Source organism: Xiphias gladius, chromosome 11, assembly GCF_016859285.1.
Source record: "Xiphias gladius isolate SHS-SW01 ecotype Sanya breed wild chromosome 11, ASM1685928v1, whole genome shotgun sequence".
Lineage (NCBI taxonomy): Eukaryota > Metazoa > Chordata > Actinopteri > Istiophoriformes > Xiphiidae > Xiphias > Xiphias gladius.
This window is the reverse complement of record NC_053410.1, coordinates 24,827,295-24,844,451: the sequence shown is the minus strand read 5'-3', so window position 1 is coordinate 24,844,451 and position 17,157 is coordinate 24,827,295. Positions and strand designations below refer to the sequence as shown.

General features: G+C 39.7%; 1 protein-coding gene across 7 annotated transcripts in view; it reads left to right on the top strand.

Moving 5' to 3' along the window:
* Window positions 1-16,913, top strand: part of LOC120796474 (cationic amino acid transporter 2-like) — a 30,351-nt gene extending 13,438 nt beyond the window's left edge. For 3 of the 7 annotated variants that reach the window (XM_040139369.1, XM_040139365.1, XM_040139364.1), the window contains exons 9-13: window positions 1,276-1,378; window positions 1,973-2,097; window positions 6,171-6,337; window positions 6,728-6,836; window positions 15,043-16,913. In XM_040139369.1, coding sequence (XP_039995303.1) covers window positions 1,276-1,378; window positions 1,973-2,097; window positions 6,171-6,337; window positions 6,728-6,836; window positions 15,043-15,248 — 710 coding nt within the window. In that variant the 3' untranslated portion in view covers window positions 15,249-16,913. Of the gene's footprint in view, window positions 1-1,275; window positions 1,379-1,972; window positions 2,098-6,170; window positions 6,338-6,727; window positions 6,837-12,291; window positions 12,784-15,042 lie in introns of those variants that run through there. The other 4 variants (XM_040139366.1, XM_040139371.1, XM_040139368.1 and 1 more) reach the window with 3 other exon arrangements.
* The last annotated feature ends 244 nt before the right edge of the window (window positions 16,914-17,157 follow it).

The following is a 17,157-nucleotide window of genomic DNA, read 5'->3' as shown; positions in this document are numbered from 1 at the left end:
CTTAGTCAGGAACTTTTAGTGCCATCTAGGAGGACTCCTAGTGTTAAGATCTTTTGTGAATACAGCCCCAGATACATTTTGTTGGTCAACAGTAAAAAGCAGTGATATTCTACTATTGGATAAACAGTTATCAAAGCTCTGCATATCTTGATCTGCTTTTTTATTTTTTTTTTTTTACACATGTTTCTCACCAGCCTAGATATTTATAAAACTGTACAGAATTTACATAATTTGAGTCTGGGTCATCAAAAGAAAATGTCGTACCACTAAGAGGTTTTACTAAGGCCCCTCATGTGATTACAATATCATCTAAAGCCCCATTCGGACAGGATTAACAGGGGAAGGTGGGGAATAGAATATTTACTGTGTTGCTCTGTGATATTCACTGTGCTCTTCTGTAATTTAATTCATTGTTCAGGATGGCATTTTAACCATGGTGAAATGACAGGATATGGCCTGTTAGACACATCAACATTCAGCAGGACAAAACCAAAGCCCGACCCCGGGGGCATAGGACAGTTTAGGTAAAAATCGTACTCCTTCGCTGAATTGTAACTCAGTCAAATCTTAACAGACAGATATGAAAACACATACATACGATGTCCAATGTCCATCACAAATAAATGAAATCATAGAAAAAGGTGCTTCAGAACTTGCATGATGATCATCACATTTCAAGTTTTCATCATTAGCAAAATAATCTAGTTATAGTTATCTGTACATATATTGGGTACATTTCAAACAGGAACTGCCAATAATTAATCCGGCATACTTTTATGCTGCCAGTTTTCCCACTTGTAAACAAAGGCTAAAAATAGGCCTAAAAATGGGGCTAAAGGAGAATAACAGCACCTGCCGGTATTGCCCCCCCATTTGATGAGCTTTCATGGGGGTCTTGCTCTCCCAATGGCTTTAATTTTGTTGTCATATTGGTTTCCAAGTAGGCCTATATGTTTGCATATTTTCAGATCATCAGAAAAATTTTTGACTTCTTACATTTTCACATTCAGGACATTGCTCCAGACAGGATTTAAATTACAGGAGGGTTAGCTAGTTCACAGAAACTGTAGTTAATTGAGGTTGTAATAATTCCTGCGGTGGGGGTGGAAAAAGTACAAACACGTGCTCTGGGGTTAAAATCCCTGACCAGTGCACACAATGTTAAAATCACCCCACCTCCCCTAGAAACATAAATCCAGTCTGAATGGGGCTTCACTCAGCATTACCACACACTCCTGTTTTGTCAGTAACACACATATTTTAATGTTTTTGCAGCTTTCATGGTCCTGTTATTTGACCTAAAAGCACTGGTTGACATAAGCTCGATTGGGACCATATTCGCCTACACTCTTGTTGCAGTATGTATTCTCATATTAAGGTATGTGAACTTGATGTAACCAAAGTCCTTTTATAGGCACGTCTCGCCACTCGGCAGCCATCTTGGCAATGCCCCTGGGCAGTTATTTCAGGCTAACAAGACCAGGCCCCTATCTAAATGAATGGGGAGATAACCCATAACACCACTCTCCATGGTCACTGGGACCTAAAAATTGCGTATATAGAATCACCAGTCAAATCTAATAAAAACCACTTAGTTTTAATTTGCTCCAAAATAAGGTTTAAATTGCTTTTTCTACTATGCATGCGCAAGGTGCATCAGTGCAACAACACAATTGGCCTTATGTTTCCAGTTCAGTGTTATAAAGCAGACGATTATTGGGGTGAGGGGCGGGATGTGTCATACAACCACCATCTTTGGTGGTACAGACATTTCTGTTCAGGATTCTTTAAGTGGTTTATCTCTTATAAAGTCTATGGTATAACCACATGTAAACAGAATCTCTTCAGGAAAAAGCCAGAATTTTAGGAGAATTATAGACTTAAAGGAATGTAATGTATTCTGCTAACTGAGTCACGTTAAAGTTCTACCTGGGCTGTTGTATAACCATGTTGTTTTTGTTTTTCCTCCCAGATACAAAGAAGACACCAGTTTTGTCCATAGATCAGAACCGTTTACAGTAATGGGGTTGTTCAGGCCTCCGTCTCGATCTACTCACCGCACGTCTAAAAATGTCAACATACTCACCATTGTTATTTGTGAGTATTCCTTCAGAACCTCTGCCAAGTAGGTTAAGTGGTCACCCTTGTCCGTCTGTTTGTTGTTTTTGGTTTGTTTTTTTGTCATCAGGACTATGCAAAAAGTACTGAACTGATTTTGCACCGACCTTGGTGGAGGGATGGGGCATGGTCCAGGGGAAAAACCCATGAAATTTTAGGGCAGATCCAGATCACTTACTATGAATTTCCATTTTTTTCCTCTGAAGTCTAGCGTATGTTGTTTGACATTGGCCTTGGCAGAGATCTGCGTTCTACTGAGCACATTTTCTAGTTGTCAGGGTTTTCCTTTCACCTTTTGAGCTGCTGTGATCTGTCCTCAATATTCACTTGTCAAAGTATGCCGGAAAGCTTGCGCACCAGCATTTCTTGTTGCCACCCCTTCTCATAAATTATTTATGCGAATACAGTTGTATGCAAAAGATTATTTTTAAAAATCTGGAATATGCAAGTTCTGGAAATCAAGCTAGTGCTAGCATGAGACTCCAAAGCAAACGACTCTGCTCCTCCCACCCCTCCACGCTCCAAAAAGCTACATCCTTGTCTTGTTCGCTGTCTGAGCTAATGCTGGAATTGGGTGCTTGCTTGGCTGTGAGTCAGCCATAAGGGCATCTTCCAGCAGCTAATACTAGCTAGAAGCTTCAGTGCAAGCAGAGCAGTAGACCAGAAGTCTGTTCATATATTAACTGACAGCTGTGAGCTCCCACCCCAGACTTTGGCCTTCTCTGGTTGGTTTGAAGGGCAAGGCTGCACAAAAACATTAGGAGGAAATATCTCTGTTCAATGAGTCTGGGTCACAGAGGCCTTTGACAGCACTTCTCCACATTTAGATGCGTTTTATGGAGCATATTTCAAATAAAATGCATTAGAAAAAAGTTACATACTGTAGCTTTAAGTGAAAAGGAGTACAACCCCTGCAGCAAACACATTTTAAAAATGAGCCTTTCTTCAAATTACACAGCACTGTTTCCATTGTCCAAAATGCCATTAAGAAATGGCAGTTAAGGGGAAATGTGACAAGATCTGGAGGAATAGATTAGACCTGGTCACAAACCTGAAACTGTTTAAAAGTCTTTACACTCTTTCACCATCAGAAAAAGGGTTTCACCAATCTGAAAATGTGTTCTAAATAATTACTGGAGTCGTAGTTGTTAAAGATGTCCAAGTTTGAAGAGTGTAAATGGGGTGGTTTGTAAAGTATACCTGGTTTATTGTTGTCTGGATGGAGAAAACGCAGTCACCCCCACCCCACCCCCCCCATTCATAAATTAAATAAAGGTTCAAAAATCTTAGTGGGAATTTAAACAGCTTCAAGGCTTGAACTAGGTAAGTCGATCAAAAAAGTGAAAATCAGTTACTATATTATATTAAGTTTTCTTTAAATTTCCCGTTAACTGCTTAATCTGATCCTGTTTAGATATCAGGCTGCTATAGTTGCAGATGCAGTAAAATGAATTCAAGTAAGCCCTGTAGTCAGCAGTTGTTGACAGACAAGACAAGCTGGACAGACAGCTTTAATCCGAAAGGGAATCACAACAATGAGGTAGGTAAACAATACAATGAAATACCGAATTATATAAAATACCTGGACTAAAAGTACAAAAATAGCAGTAATATACAATAATACAGTGTACATTAGTGTGAGTGGGTGTACAGTGCAGGATTGTCCATGGATGTTAAACAGATTTAAATATACAATGAATTTATGTACAATATGTATGTGTAGAGAGAGAGATCTAAGTTTTAGAACACCTGTTTTTTTTTTTCAGCTTTATTTATATTTACATAATGTCTGATTTTCTGAAATTAAACAGTTGGTGATTTTTAAAAACAAGAAATTTTTGGAATTTTTGTTGACCTAAAGTTAATCTAAATTTTTGACTCATCCAGCAGCCGAACACACTCGTAACGTTCTTTCTACAATGGGTATGAAACATTGTTTGGAAAGTTGGTCCCAAACCTGTTCCCAGGAATGTGATGCACTTGCAGGTTGCTTTTCTTTCAGCTTCTGTCCAGTTGATCCCAAACAACCCCCATGGGGTTTAAGTCTGGATACTGTGCTGGTCTTCAATCATGTGAAGCCACCAACTAGTTCTTTTCTTTTAATGTTTTGGGTCATTGTTTTGCTGTAGGATGAACACATGACCAACCAGTGTGTCCTCCTTTTTATTTGCCCTTGTCTCACCATTCCGATAGCAATACACAGAACTACTTCCTGCAGTACAGTATTGTCCTAATGATACATCAAAGGGTGTAGTAACAGTTTGTTCCAACACTGCCTTTAGACAGACTGAGGGTTTGTATGTAATTAACAAAGGTTCAGCACCTGTAGGAAATTTTTTCATTCACTTTCAAGGTTTCATTTACTTCCAATCTCTTAATCCCTGTTTTCTTTGAAAACGAGCCTTTCGTAATATTTAAGGTTAATCACTGGACTTAAACTGCTCAAATTTCAATAAAAACTAGAAAAATGGGTGTTCTAAACCTTTTTACAGTAGTGATGGTAGCGTATATACATATGGTTAAGTATATTAACCATAACTTATTCCCAGTCCTCCTAAACTTCACAACTATCTCCTTGGTCTTGGCCACATTCAAGAGCAGTTGATTGTTCCCAAACAACGTCACAAAGTCCTCCACTAGGTCTCTGTACTCTGCTGACACAACCCACAACTGCAGATTCATCTGAACATTTCTCCAGATGACAGGACTCAGTTTCCTGAAAGTCGGAGGGTGAAGACGAAAGGTGAGAGGGCAGTCTCATCCTCGCAGCTACAAAATCTTTCAGGTAGTCAGTAATCCGGGAGGTTGTGGAAGCATCTACCTGCGTCTTCTGGAGCTTCTCTCTAAGCTGTATGTGCTGGAAAATCCCAGAGTTTTATTTTCTCTGGGACAGTTGATGAACTGATAAAAACGGTTGGTTGTGTGTCAGAGAGAAGTGTGGTTAAAGTCTAACAGTGACGGAGCTGATGGTCCTCATTTCCCATAACAATAGAACGAAGAAAGTGTTTATACTTTCTCCTCCTTGCTTTCCAGTCCAGCCCTACAGCCCTGGCATCTCCTCCTGAACTTTTCAGGGATTTGGGGTCTCGCTCCGTTTGGAGAGCGGGATCAGCTAATCACCATTGGCATGGCTTCCCAGCACAAAGAACGTAAAAAATACCAAGAAAAGTCCTTTCAGAATTTCATTTACATGAAAAAGAAATAAAAAGTAACAGTGCTTTAACACTTGAAGAGTGGCTAGTTTTTGGCTGCACCGCAACAGCGTGGCCAGCCCTATAAACAAGAAATGTCCATGACTGATAAAATTAGATCATTGGTCAGCCGAATGCTGTGTGACTAAGTGCTGAAGTTACACCATGGTCCCATGCTCTTTTAAAATGAACTGGCGCAAACAGTTTCTGTCGCATCATCAGGGTGCACTTACATTAAGTGTTAGCATCTTTGTTGCTAGATTTACTGTCTTCACACCCCCTTAGCAAGTTTTCTTCACAAAAGCACCTAGTATATAAATCTAGCAAATTTGTGGACAAACCTTAGCTACTCTCTGTAGAAGAGTCACCAGTGTTGCCCTGTGAATGCAACGTCAGGCTTTCGTTCTGCAGGCACACCTCTCTAGGCATCTCATTAATTTGACTACACGGCAGCTGACACAGACGTGAAGGAGCATTTCAGTCACTCTTTCATACTTGTCCTGTCGTCTGACAACAGAAACAGAAAAACATGTAAATGAGAAGCTTTATTAGGAATTCGGCTGTAGGAATGAAAGGAAACAGATCAAGGGCAGTACAGCCACATAATAGGTTTTTACCTAGTCTTGTTTTAATGTCTATTTGCTGTAGGGATTGTATTTATTTCTTTTTCACTGCAAAAATCAAAGTATTTATTTGCCCAGGGGTGGCCAAACTTGCGAAAAGTGCTACTTTCCAAAGATATTGACGCATTAAACACACTAAAACATTTTCACTGTTAGAAATCTGAATGTAGAAATGAAACCTTGAATTGCAAAGAGTTTTTTTTTTTTTTTTTTTCTTAAGCCTCTGATTCCTTTCCAGTGTTCCTGGTGATCATTTTAAGTGTGCTGTTGTCAAAAGCTGTGGATTCCCTGCTCAGACGAGAGTTGTGGATTGTGCTGCTGGCATCTGTCCTCATGCTGACACTGGTCCTCGCAGTTGTTTTTATCTGGAGACAGCCACAGAGCAAAACTAAAGCGTCTTTCATGGTAAACAGGAGTGATGGTGGTGGGCACTCAGCTCTAAATGCAGTATTTCACGCATTAAAGATTTGTACCTATACAGTTCCAATAAGGATATCTTGTTCGGGTCAGTCAGTGGGCCTTAAGGGTCTGTTGAAGGGCACTCAAAGTTTGCAGAGCACACAAGTAACATGCCTACTAAAGCAAGGTCAACCCAAGCTAAACCAATACTGAATGATAGTGCTTTTGTCTGTAGCATTTAACTTCTCACAAGTTTTTGAGACCCACTCTTCCCATACTTTTGAGAGAAATTCTAAATTCTCCAAGGAACTTCAGATTACATTTACATCCAAACGATGCATGAATGACCTTTTTAAAAGTGCAGAACAAGTTGTTTTTTTTTTTTTTTTTCTTTAGGTTCCCTGTCTACCTGTAATTCCAGTTTTAAGTGTTTTCATCAATACCTACTTGATGGTTCAGCTGGGAGGAGAAACATGGATCAGCTATGCTGTTTGGATGACAGTAGGTAAGGACATACTGGTTTTAACTGCCCTTAATAATCAGCTTGATGTGGAATGTTTTACTCTTCGCGTACTTCAGTCATTTTAAAGTATAAGACTGTTTTTTTTGTTTTTTTTTCCAAATTGTAAACAAATCCCATGGAAAGACCATAACCAACAATGTGTTAGTCCGTCTCTCAATCCTGTGACTCCTCTACCATGTCTGTGATTCTCAGCTCCAAACCCATTTGGTTCCTTCTGAAGATGTACATTTCTATAAATAGCTCACAATTTTCTTTTGAAAGAATTTAAAAAAAAAAAGTTATTTCCTAAAAGCTAGACACTGTAGTTTATAGCAAGCTTTACTCAAACAGGACGAAATATTCCATTTATCAGAGACTGTTTTCAGCAGCGGATTATTCCACATATGGTCCTCTTGTAATCTAGTGATTATGCTTTGAAATACTCCAAAGTGTGTTTCATTGGATTCATGTACAGACTTGGCCAGGTCATGGTTTTCACTTTTTTCCTCTTTTACAAAGCCTTGTGTGGCTTTTTCCTTTTTTTTTTCTTTTTTTTTTTTCCTCTCCTCCACTTCAGTGTGTCTGGGATCATTGTCATGTTGGAAAATTCCTCTCTTGCCAAGCTTCTTGAGACTGGAAGTCATCTCTTCATTCATTATTTTGGTAGACAAACTTGCATTCATAGTGCCATCTATAGATGTCATCTCACCTACACCTTTTGCACTCATGCAAACAGCACAAACCTACCTCGGTGTTGACGACTGGCACTAGGCAGTCACCGTGGTAATTCTGACCAGGTCCACGCCAAACATGCTCCTCCCTAACTGATCCAAACAAATTTTTTCTGTTTCATCTGACACAAAGAATGTGCTGCCAATATTCACCAGGCGTGTCTTCATGTTTTTTAGCAAGGTTTAATCCTGCAGATTTGTGAGCAATGGTTTTCTTCTTGGACGCTGTCTGTACATGTTGACTTCATGTAATGTCCTTCACACCAGTTTCCACAGATAATCATTGTGCTGTCTGTTTTTCAATGCAAGGTTGCGTAAATAGAAAATGGTCTGAATGGTCCGCTGCTGCACCCTCTGTTATTGGTAGTATGGTTCTTCCTATACCTCGTAACCGCTGCTGCAGCTGCATTTCAATTTAATCTCTTGTATCCTCTCCCATCTTTGTGAATTCTCACAACCTGGTTCAGGCAATTCCTTACCATGTGGGGCCATGTTGCATTAGATGCAACCCAGCCAAAACTGAAGGAAGCTGTGGTGTCCAAAGGTTCTTTTTATAAAATTGTTCATGCAGTTAGGCTTAATTGGAAATCATTGTAATCAATTTTGTTGCAGTGATCACAGGTAAAGCCTGACTCATATTACAGGAGTTTTAAAATCCCAACCGATTTTGAAATCGGGTTGCATCACGCACATAAAGAGAAACTTCACATATGTTCTCTTTAATCTCAAACATGCACGTTCAAGTTTTGAAAATAATGGCACATCCCAAACTACAGGATATTAAGATAATTGTGCCAGAGGGAGCAATCAGGGAGCAATGCACGACCTAACGTGATCTCACGTGAAGCATATGTAAACAAAATGGAGACTGTGGTGCAACAATATGCTGTAATGTTAGTAATAGTTTTGCAGTGAGAAAAAACAAAAGCAGAAGGCTGAACAAGTATTGATGAGAAAATGAGTGGGGAGACATGGTCAACAATAGTATTAGTATGCTAGCTAACGATACCCTCAAGTGCAAGAATGTTTACAATTGCTTGACAACTGTTTTGAGGTATTACTTTTATAGTAAAAAATGCCCACCTCGGGTGCCAGAGTTAACAGCCAGGTGTCAGAGCATAATGATTTTCCTGTGTCCAGCTGTGCCAATTCATTGTGGAAACTGTCGCGTTGGGCTTGTCTGAGGACTGTAAGTTCAGCCTGTCTGAAATCGTCAGCTGAGGTTGTGTAATCATTGGTAGCTGCCCCCTGGAGTAACATTGTCAGGTTGGACAAGCCATAGTGATGACTGTTGCTGAAAGAAATCTGGGTCTTGACTCCGGCAACTGCATCCCTTGAGATGTCTTTCCCTGGATGATATCATCTGCCAGATTAATTGGTGAATCAACAATAGCGCCTGGCTTGTGGATCTGTGTTCTTCAGAAATCCTTGTTCCAACAAACACCTTTTTATTTACAAGACTCTGACTGAAGCGAGGTAAGGACTATGGTGCAATCCATCCAATATTTGAAGTCATGGATTTGCAGGGTGAGGTCTTTGAGTATTCCTGCCAGTTGGGCTCCGGTTAGAGCAGCACAAAGTTTGGTCCTGTACTTGTCCCTTTACATCTTCAGTGCAGAGAGAGCCCACGGCACCATATGCTCTCGTAGAAGCATCCCTAAAAACATGAATAGTCCTCCTGCAAGTGGAAAGGTCCAGTTCAGGGCTTGTGTATAACTCCGTAAATTACATGCATAGTGGGAGCTTCTCTCATTAGTTTGGCTGGCTTGTAACCCAGACTCACTGGGTTACAAACTACATCAGTCCCAGAGTGAGCTCTTAGGGTTCATGGCCTTTCCGGATGAGCCACAGTGTACTGCTCTCTGATGTACATTCTGGAGGTAGATGGCTCATCATCTGTGGATGGTTGCTGGCAGACTGATGCAAATCAAATTCACCCTCTCAAGAGCTTTCGCAGCTTGTCAGCTAGTCTCTTAGCTTCCACAACAATGTGTAAGCTTTGCAGCCAATTATCCATGTCAAAATGCTGCTCCACTGCAATGTGCACATCCTCATTAGGCAGACTGTGATCCATTACATGCTTTTGCAAAGGAAATGTTGCCAGGCAGAGGCTACATGTTGTTCCAAATGGTAATACTAACCACTGATAGACATCCCTTTTTATGTCGCTACTGATTGCCACTCCGTATGGGGACTCTCAGCAGGGTTGATTCTAATTTTTGAACCAGGATGGACCTCATTGGGTGGAATCGTCTTTATGTATCCAGATATGAGGAGCTTGGGGATTTTCTCCTTATGTTTCGGCCTGACTACAATCCTTTGCTAAGCGTTTTTCCGTCTGAACCGATAATAGTAAGGGTTGTGCCTGGTCAATAGTGGGGATAGGCACATAACTGAGATGAGGATATTTCTCCTTAGGGGCTGCAACAGGGTAGGTGTGACTCACCAATCCAAGCTCCTTAGCTGTGAAGGCTTGGTGGATTTTATAGTCACGGCTTGGATGAGTAGCAGAGGACCATGCGAAGGACACAGGAAAGGTAAAGATGCCATGCTGTACTGCACGCAGGTGCAAATCCTCAGGGCTGCCTTCCAAACCCAGTAGTTTTGCTGACTCATGAAGCAAGATAGTTTGCTCTGAGCCATCGTCAAGAGCAGCATTTATATAGATGGATGCAGTGGCACAGCGCAGGATGACTTGAATGACCTTTAGTAACACTTTGGTGATGCTTGTACGTTGATCCACATATAAGGTTTCCACTGTGGAACTGATGGTGTGTAGATTTTCTTTGGTAGCAGGGCTACTGGAAGTGGAACTTGAATCCTGAGCTATATTTACCTCATGGAGGACTTCTAAATGGTACTTGCATATCTTACACTTAGCTTTGAGTATACACTGCGCTGATGCTTGATCAGGGCTGCATTTCCAGCATTTTTGTGTCAATTTGTTCCTTGGAGAGCATCTTGAAATAGTTACACTAGTTTAGGAAGTGCTGTGTAGTGTTGCAAAATGCGTAGAATTTTGTCAGTGGTTCTATAGCTTTCCACACTTTCTTGTGGCTTCATATTCCTTTCCCTTTGCTAGCCTCTATAACATATAGAGGTGCTCTTAGACTTGCACACTCTTTGCTGTTCCTTTTGGGAACTAGGGAGCGCCTTGTCATGACCACTGCTTAATTGGGTGCCATCTTCCTGCACTCTAACCTCCTACAACTGATTGCAGCTTGTCTTCTCCAATGATGAAATGTGACCTGTCTGGCATGGATCCTAATGTCCACCTCATGTTTACTTGCTTGGGTAACTGAAAAAGTTGAGGCTTGCAGCTGCAGGCCAAGACTCTGTTTACATCAGTTTCATAAAGATTTCAACTGGTGGCCCATAAAGAACGCAAATGTTTTATCAGGGCATAGCAACACGAATTAATTGTTACAGCCATTACCAAGATGCTTGCAATTTGCACGACTCTATAAAAGTATCTCCAATTAACTCAAAAGTAAGATAATGCTATAATAATAGTATCGCAATTGCTAACAAAACACTTAACTACTGCTCTGGTAACAACTGAGCCAGTTTAGCAGAGCTAGTTAGCTTGTGAATATCATTTATACTAGGCTAGCGTCACAGCTAATCAGTTTAATAGAATATACCTAAACACTCATCCGAATATTCATAAACAACAAATTACATTTATCTGCACGCACAGACAACACTCTGGAACGTAGTGGTGGCTAAACAAGGGATAACCACGGGAACATGCAAGAACACAGCAGCACACTACATCATATAAATCCAAATCAAAAGAAAATGGGGTCCTAATTTAGGTGACCTTAAGCCTGCCTCACTATAAATGTCCAGTAAGAGGCACTTAACTACAGCCTAAACAGAATTTCAGTCTGACCATGAAAATTAGCTGGCCTTTTTAACAGCAACACCGTCAGCTGCTCCAGGACTAACATTAGCCTCCCATTTACTTACATCTTCTTGTAGACTTGTCTTTCTCATTGGCTATTGTGAAAGTACTGACTAATTATAATCATCCAGATTTTAACTTTTAAATATCAAACATGTTTGACAACCCAGATGATTCTGTGAGCAGTTTGGGAGGTTTATGACCGGATCTGTAATCCCCTGATATTACAAAATAATCTGGACCAAACATTGGTACTAGCTAAAGTCCCAAAATATAGATTTCTCCTCCGATTGTTGGGAGGGGTGAATCAGGGTTAAATCAGCCCACAACTCCTGTAGTCCGAAACCTGTTTAAACTGACTTTGTTACAGTGGTCATAGGTGTACTCACTCGTTGAATTGAGGTTGTACTCTGGTTGTACGCTTGTATTTTCAATGTACTCTATCTAACCTTTTAGTTTTTAATTATACATAAGATCAAATACCACTTCACTTTAACTTGAAAATAATACAATTATTGTGAGATGGTATACATTTGAATCATTTAACGTTATTGTGATATTGCACAGGGGTATAAACAGTTTTGTTGTTACTGTATCAGGCTTTGGATACACACAATACTTTTTGTAATAGGCTCTGTTCATTTTTGGTTTGGTCTTTTCACAGCATTTGTTAACAACATGATAAATATTATATAATATACACCGTTCAGCCACAACATTAAAACTAGTTACTGGTTTTAATGTTGTGGCTGAGTGTATATTGGATGGTAACTAAGGCATCATTATAAAACCCTAAATAGCCTCCCATCTCTGTGCTCAGGCCTGATCATCTACTTTGGCTATGGCGTTCGTCACAGTGTCCAACAACAAAGACTCAGGGAGGCTCACACCCTGCTAAATATTGCTAATGTAAACAGCAATGTTGTGGATTCTGCTGCCTGATGTTGTATATTGAATAGTGTGATGTGTTGCTGTCTGCTTACACAGATTAAGTTCGCCACAGAATATGTTCAAGGATTTGCCTTGAAGGGTTCCTGCATGTTTTATACTAATGAATGTTTTGTTAAAAGTATGTGTTGTAGCTGAAAATATATATATGTGCTGTAATGCTACACTGTAACTTATAAATATCTTCTTTGTCCTTTTATACATAATAGCTTGAGCAGGCATTCAAGACTATGCAGTCATGAAAATTGGTGTTTGTCAATGAAAATTTTTTTTAATATTGCTCTGTACTGTTAATTTAAATGTGTAGGAATAAATGTAATAAATTAGTTTAAACAAATAATAAATTTCACTTAAGTGGATAATAGCTGGACTGTTTTTGAGTTTAGATTAAGAGGCCTTTAAAAAGGTTATTTATATATACTTCCCCTAATATATCTGTAATCCTAATTTACCCTCAATTTAGTGTTGTGTGTACAGAATTTTATTTTTTTTTTTTTTTTTTGGATGATTTTCATGATTCCAAATAAGGTATGATGCAGCTCTTAGAAATGAGGAGAGGTCTGGGATGGCATTAAGACTATAGAGACATCGGGTCTTCCACGCAAACTCAAACTGTGGTGCCTGCTGGCATGATTGTTGTTGCCCCTGACACCATACGATCTACCTATTTCAATGGTAGAGAAGCTAGAGAGGATGTTTAGCTCTCACTTTACAAAGTGCTTGGGGCCCTCACACTGCCTCAGCAGCCTGGCCCTGTATGGAAAAGGGATTTTGGAGCTCCCTATAACCACTTTAACATAGAAACAGCAGCTCCTACAAGGATACTGGTTTTAGAGGAGAGTCAGAGGCAAGAAGAGACTGCTAGAAGTGAAAGAAGACTTTTAGGTAAAGTGGGCCCAGTCGATGAATCTTGAGTGTGTAATGAAGAAAGTTAGCTGGAGGCAGAAGATAGATAGATAGAATCAGAGCAAATTATGAATGAGCATCCTTCTGTTTGAAGAGACGGGGGAAGGAGGAGCTGATTTTAAAAGTACTTACTACAGGGAGATTAATTTATTTGAAGTTTTACGTGCAGAGATTACACACTTCAACTTTTCACTATTGTCAATCAATAATGATAAACATAAATTATATTTAGGAGCATATTTTATAGAATATAATGAAAAGAATATAGTAATCACAGTGCAGTAGAGAAATTATTCAGAATGGTATAGGACAAATTAACTATGAAAATGATCTTCAATACTGTTAATAGAGGAACAAGGATAAAACTAATTTGATTAACAATTTAAAGAAGTTAACTCTTAGTCTCGTGTAATAACTATACATATATATCCAAAATCACAGGTCTGCTATTCATTAAAAGGTACACATTAAATTCTAGATTTTATAATTCAGTCATCTTACACCATGGAAACATAGTGGTTGAACTTATTTTCATAATATAAACTGGATACTAAATAGTGGAACAACAGCTTCCTGTTAATTTCAGACATGCACTTTAAACAAAGAAAGTCAGTAGGATGTCATTCTGGAATATTTCTTAAAATTTACTATTGTCTGTTAATGGTCTCACCAGAGACAGCTCTGGGTGTTGTGTGTAGTGCAGAGAGAGAGAGAGAGGGAAATTAATAGATTGCTGATCAATTATGTTTTTGATACTGATTATTTTCTTTGTAAAACATAATTTTGAATATTGAATGCAGTTTTTTTGTCATCTGTTTCAAGAACGTTTGTTTCTTATCCCCTCTTCTCCCTTGTCAGAGGTCCACAGCTGGATGACCACAAGAATGTTAATGAAAGTTCATATTCTGTCATTAATTGTATTACCGGATCAAAACATCAGTTTCCCCAGGTTGAAGATGGTAGTGGCAGGTCTGGCATATGTTACGTTTGACACGTTTATTATAGGGTATGAAGTTCATCTGGAAACTGTGGTTTCACTTCTTATTGCAATGAAGAAAAAAAAAAAATTAAAGCCCCATATATAAAAGGGTGACAAATGTAAAGGAAAAACCTGAATAATGAGTGGAGAAACTGACATGTTAGACATTGGTGGAGAGCCCACCTTTATCATCGTCAAAACACCAAATAAAGGAATATCTTTTGGAAGAATTTCTTTATCCAGGAGAGTTCCACAGACTTGTAGAATCAATGCCAAAGTGCACTGACTCTGATGTGGTGGCTCGTGGTGTCCAAACACCTTACTTTATGTTGAGTTTTCCTTTTATTTGTCACCCATCTGTAGCGGCAATTAGATTTTCATTTGGTTTTAGATTAAAATTTTCTAAAGCAAAGTAAATCTCTAACACATCATCTCCTCTTTTTTAAACATTTGATAGTTTCCCTATATCTAAGTCCTGGTTTAATCATAACAGGTGCTTTTAAAAATGTGGTCTAAGCCCTCAGTAGTTATTAGGCCACTCCTTCAGGTTGGATGCTGCACTGCAGAATTTCCTTAATCCTCTCTGTTCAAATTTCTCCCAGGTCTCATGACCCATAGGGTAAGTCATGCATACAGTATAGCTGCTGGTGGTTACTAATTTACAACCCCTTCACATTACCTTAATTTCTTTAACCCATGTCTTCTCTCTGTAACCTATCTCTCCTTCTCTCTCCTCAGGCCTTCGTTGGATGGTGGTATCTGTCTCTCCTCTGTTCTCCCCTGTCTCTAACCTTCATCGCACACCTAACATCTCTTTCCTCTGGCCTTCGACGGCCTCTAGCCTTCTTTGCAGGCTACCATTTATCTTTTTACTCTGGCTTTGGAGGCCTCTAGCCCTCATTGCACACCAACACCTTTCTTCTCTGGCCTCCTGGGGCATCTAGCCGTCATTGCATGACAACATCTCTTCTGCTGGCATTCAACAGCCTCTAGCTTTCATCCTGGGTTTAATTCTTTCACCTGTGCTCCTTTGCATCATACTTCCTGATAAATTGTTCCCATATAGGTTAACTAGTTCCTTATTGCTCACTATGATTTCTGTAGGACTTTCTTTTGCATAATTTTTTCACAATATGCTATTTCTATCTTCTGAGTTCAATCACCCTCGCCACGGTAAGAATCTTTTACTTAATTTAGGGGATCCTGTCCTATCTCCTTTCTTCGTACGGCCAACGCTTTATGTAGATGCTTCAAATTGATGGACTTTAACCGATAAAACTCTGTGTTGTGTACCTCAATACATTTTGTTGTTCACTTACAGTTGTTCTCTTCTTATTGGAATGAAACTTTGGCCAAGTTAAGTAAAGATCTCTTCCCTCACATTCTGCCTTGTTCCTCTATGGGTTAATCTTGGCTATATACTCCTAATCTAGGTCTCGCCATCACTTCTGCTTTCCCACACTGCCCTCTATTCAAAATCAGTCTTTCAAAGCTACTATTGCACAACTCATCACCACCAGAACCTCCATGATGTCCAGGAACACTAGTCCAAAGGTTTCCATCAACCACCCACTGGCTCTACTCTACCACCACCAGTGTATAGACCTCAGGGATCCTGTCCGATCTCGTAACTTCATATGGGCCTATCCTTAATGAGGATGCTTCACATCAATGGAGTCTTAATTGCCAAAACTTTTTCTGTCACTTACTTCACTAAATGTTATTCACTTCCATTTGATCTGTTGTTATTGAACTAAGGTTTAGTGTTTGATATTTCTGATGTTTATAATAGGAGTAATAATGTTACAGTATCTTATATTTACACTGTGCTAGACCTCATTTTTTGTCATTTAAGAGCTCAAAATTGGAGTATAGGAACATGTTTATTTAAAGATATAGCCTTAGACTTCGTGCCAAGACAAGGGTCAACTCCCCTGATCGCTACCCCTTTAACCCAAAATTATAACTGGTTTGGACATCCTTTGTCCATGCTCTTAAACCATGCTGTGATGCATTCTCTCTTATGCTTTCACTTGATACAGTTCTCTTAATACTTCTGGCCCTGAACACTTCTCCATGTAATCCAACGTGGATGCCTCTTCTCCTGGACTGAACTGAAGAACTGGAGATGGAGAAGTCAAACAGCAAAGACCTTCTGTAAATTCTAAAGACTGTGCCATGTTGGCCCTGAGGTTCGTCTGGTCAAATGAACCAGGCTGCTCGACACTGAAATACCGATTAATAGCAGTCGGAGATGGGCAGTCTCTTGCTGCCCATCTTCAGGTCACCACTCCACGTGCTGAAGTTGCCTGGGCAACTGACCTAAACATCACCATCTGACGGTGCGGGATCGCCAAAGCTACCTCAAGAACCTGCTGTGTTTGCCAAAGACTTGCATTAAAAGCTGCATCTACCAGCTACATTTGGCTGAGGACTTCCCCTGCCTAAACGCTGAACATTCTGCTGTATGCAGTCGACTAAATGTCTGATGGACCACCAAGCTTCACGTCGCCAGCTGACCTGCATGATGGACCCCTGCCTGAGCTGTGGGAGACCACCTGCTGGACAGCATAGTTGTCTTGTCATCCTTCACCACATGCTGCCAATAGGTACTTTTCATGTGTTATATTATGTCAGCGGGTTCTCTAAAGTCTTTTTACCAGATATAATCTAACTCACCTCTTCATCCCTAAACCATCATAGATATCATAGTCATCATTTTATGTAACTTTATCATGTATTCATACTATTTGGATCTATTCCTTTTATTTGAATATATTTACATTCATATTCTAAATTGTCATTGATCACTCGCTTGCTTTCCCACCTTTGCTTATTGATTATCAGTTTTAG